General features: G+C 37.8%; 1 protein-coding gene across 1 annotated transcript; it reads left to right on the top strand.

Moving 5' to 3' along the window:
* Window positions 1–1089: 1089 nt before the first annotated feature.
* On the top strand, window positions 1090–3188 carry LOC132554120 (uncharacterized; the record flags this gene model as incomplete). Its single annotated transcript, XM_060218420.1, has 3 exons — window positions 1090–1116; window positions 2125–2220; window positions 3115–3188. Coding segments are annotated over exons 1-3 (197 nt in total), but the record flags the coding sequence as incomplete, so codon positions are not given.
* Window positions 3189–4085: the final 897 nt, after the last annotated feature.

Here is a 4085-nt window from a genome sequence, read left to right on the forward strand (position 1 = left end):
AATCCATGCCAACTTCACCCTTCTCTCATTTCTTTCCAACCGTCTTTCTCCCTTTTCGCAGAACAGTGGGTGAAATACCCAATGGAAAAAAGTTCTGTTGCAATAAACAATAACATATCTGCTTTCAATGTTTATGTTTTCACAAGAAAATTTCGTTGTCCATCAAAAATCTAAACCAACAATATTGAACACCTTTCATACGGTCTAATATAGAAATAAAAGTTTCTCTTATTGCATACAGACATTGTTTTATGACAAACCATAATTCTACGTTGAAATACAGTCTACTTTCTCTGTTATAAACCCCGTCCACGTATGTTCTGAATCAAAATCTTCTGTGGACTGTTATTTAATTGCAGTTAAGTTCTTTAAGTGTAAGACTGGAAATATAATGATAAAAATAATGTATGTAAATATATGAAAATATTCTGTTTTAAATATTGAAAGCTGGACTCTTGATTGTTTGAAGTAGCAATCATTAAAAAAATTTTTTTTTAATAAACTATATACATCTAATGACAGCAACCTTTCTCAATATATTTCCAAACACCTTCACTTCTAACTAAGTGGACATCTATAAGCAAGGTATATTTATAATCAGTTGCTACCAACATATGTTTTTACAATAAGTGAATGATATTGGCAGTGTTAAGTACAACACACGAGTCACTGTCAATTTTATTGTAATATGAGAACATGTAGAACAAAAACATATTCAATTCCAGTTTGTTAGGAAATTTTCAATGTGACAAAGGACACATCATCATCAAAATTGTGAGATTGGAATATGGTCAAACCCAGGGGGGCAGGGAATACACAAAACCTGTTTAACAGTAGTGAGGTAGGCCTAGTAGTATAGAGTAATAATATAGCAATTGTTGGTATTGAACTGCAATAGATACGGGTAAGTTTATACATACAATTACTGTGGATGTTACTGAATGACTGATTCCTTGAGGTTGGATGGAGGTCAGTGATTATCACAAGTCTTTTAGAAGTCCATACATGCATATAGCAGTTAATATGGTGACCTGTGGTGAGTGAAAAAAGTAGATTATCATCTATCACATTCAGAGGGGGTTTGTCAGAATGAAGTGGCTGATAGACAATAGTGGGGTAAAAAATTATTTTTCCTGTTGGTTGTTAATATCTGGAAAATCTTCATACCTGGGTGGTGAATGTAAAAAATATTGGTAGTTGGCAGTTGGTACAACATACAGTTTTATTGCTGGAATGTTGAAATTGGTTTAGATGGTCTTAAATGTATTCAGTGATTATATAAAGACACAGACTCTACACTAGAAAAAAATATTCTGACCATTTTTTGGTCAGTAAGAATTCTTCCTCTGCCAGTTTGTCTTGACACTGAGCCCCTAACTGGAATTGGTTGTTGGGTTTTTACTGGTAGGCAATGGGATAGTCCTGTTGTTGGTTGAAGGTTTGGAACTGTGTTTGCTGGTGCTGTTCTTGGTGTGCAAGATTAGGCACACCTTTCCTATATACCAGCATATTCAGGACAGGCTTCCTCTGTATATATTCTACAGCTTTTCTGTGTGTCACCACAGTCATATCATGGCCGTTCACCTGTAACACAGTCATCAACAAATCAGTAGCCTGTAATACACAGTAACCCATAACAGAGTCCATCACTAATCAGCCATCTGTAAAATATTCAAAACAAAGCTGCCACCTATAACACATTACTCCACAAATCAGTCAACTGTGACACAGTACTACACAAATCAGTCACCTGTTACACAATACTCCACAAATCAGTCACCTGTTACACAATACACCACAAATCAGTCAATCAGTCACCTGTTACACAGTACTCCACAAATCAGTCAACTGTTACACAGTACTCCACAAATAAGTCACCTATAACACAGTACTCCACAAATCAGTCACCTGTTACACAATACACCACAAATCAGTCACCTATAACACCACAAACACACTGTACTCCACAAATCAGTCACTGTTACACAATACCACCACACCTGTTACTCCACAAATCAGTCAACTGTTACACAGTACTCCACAAATCAGTCACCTGTTACACAATACACCACAAATCAGTCAACTGTTACACAGTACTCCACAAATCAGTCACCTGTTACACAGTACTCTACAAATAAGTCAACTATAACACAGTACTCCACAAACCAGTCAACTATAACACAGTACACCACAAATCAGTCACCTGTTACACAGTACACAACAAATCAGTCACCTGTTACACAGTACTCCACAAATCAGTCACCTGTTACACAATACACCACAAATCAGTCAACTGTTACACAGTACTCCACAAATCAGTCACCTGTTACACAGTACTCCACAAATAAGTCACCTATAACACAGTACTCCACAAATCAGTCACCTGTTACACAGTACTCCACAAATAAGTCACCTATAACACAGTACTCCACAAATCAGTCACCTGTTACACAATACACCACAAATCAGTCACCTGTTACACAGTACTCTACAAATCCGTCACCTGTTACACAATACACCACAAATCAGTCACCTGTTACATAGTACCCCACAAATCAGTCATCTGTTACACAGTACTCCATAAATAAGTCACCTGTCACTCCACAAATCAGTCACTGTTACACAATACACCACAAATCAGTCACCTGTTACTCCACAAATCAGTCAACTGTTACACAATACACCACAAATCAGTCAACTGTTACACAGTACTCCACAAATCAGTCACCTGTTACACAGTACTCCACAAATCAGTCAACTGTGACACAGTACTCCACAAATCAGTCACCTGTTACCCAATACACCACAAATCAGTCACCTGTTACACAGTACTCCACAAATCAGTCAACTGTTACACAGTACTCCACAAATCAGTCACCTGTTACACAGTACTCCACAAATAAGTCACCTATAACACAGTACTCCACAAATCAGTCACCTGTTACACAGTACTCCACAAATCAGTCAACTGTTACACAGTACTCCACAAATAAGTCACCTATAACACATTACTCCACAAATCAGTCACCTGTTACACAATACACCACAAATCAGTCACCTGTAATACAGTACTCCACAAATCAGTCACCTGTTACACAATACACCACAAATCAGTCAACTGTTACACAATACACCACAAATCAGTCAACTGTTACACAATACACCACAAATCAGTCACCTGTAATACAGTACTCCACAAATAAGTCACCTGTTACACATTACTCCACAAATCAGTCACCTGTTACACAATACACCACAAATCAGTCACCTGTTACACAGTACTCCACAAATCAGTCAACTGTTACACAGTACTCCACAAATCAGTCAACTGTTACACAATACTCCACAAATCAGTCAACTGTTACACAATACACCACAAATCAGTCAACTGTTACACAGTACTCCACAAATAAGTCACCTATAACACAGTACTCCACAAATCAGTCACCTGTTACACAATACACCACAAATCAGTCACCTGTTACACAGTACTCCACAAATCAGTCACCTGTTACACAGTACTCCACAAATCAGTCACCTGTTACACAATACACCACAAATCAGTCACCTGTTACACAACACTCCACAAATCAGTCAACTGTTACACAGTACTCCACAAATCAGTCACCTGTTACACAATACTCCACAAATCAGTCAACTGTTACACAGTACTCCACAAATCAGTCAACTGTTACACAGTACTCCACAAATCAGTCAACTGTTACACAATACTCCACAAATCAGTCACCTATAACACAGTACTCCACAAATCAGTCACCTGTTACACAGTACTCCACAAATCAGTCAACTGTTACACAGTACTCCACAAATCAGTCACCTATAACACATTACTCCACAAATCAGTCACCTGTTACACAATACACCACAAATCAGTCACCTGTTACACAATACTCCACAAATCAGTCACCTGTTACACAATACACCACAAATCAGTCAACTGTTACACAATACACCACAAATCAGTCACCTATAACACAGTACTCCACAAATCAGTCACCTGTTACACAGTACTCCACAAATCAGTCACCTGTTACACAATACACCACAAATCAGTCACCTGTTAC

This window comes from Ylistrum balloti, unplaced genomic scaffold (genome assembly GCF_031769215.1).
Source record: "Ylistrum balloti isolate Yb309-2 unplaced genomic scaffold, AGI_CSIRO_Ybal_v1 Utg370380, whole genome shotgun sequence".
In the NCBI taxonomy this organism is placed as follows: domain Eukaryota; kingdom Metazoa; phylum Mollusca; class Bivalvia; order Pectinida; family Pectinidae; genus Ylistrum; species Ylistrum balloti.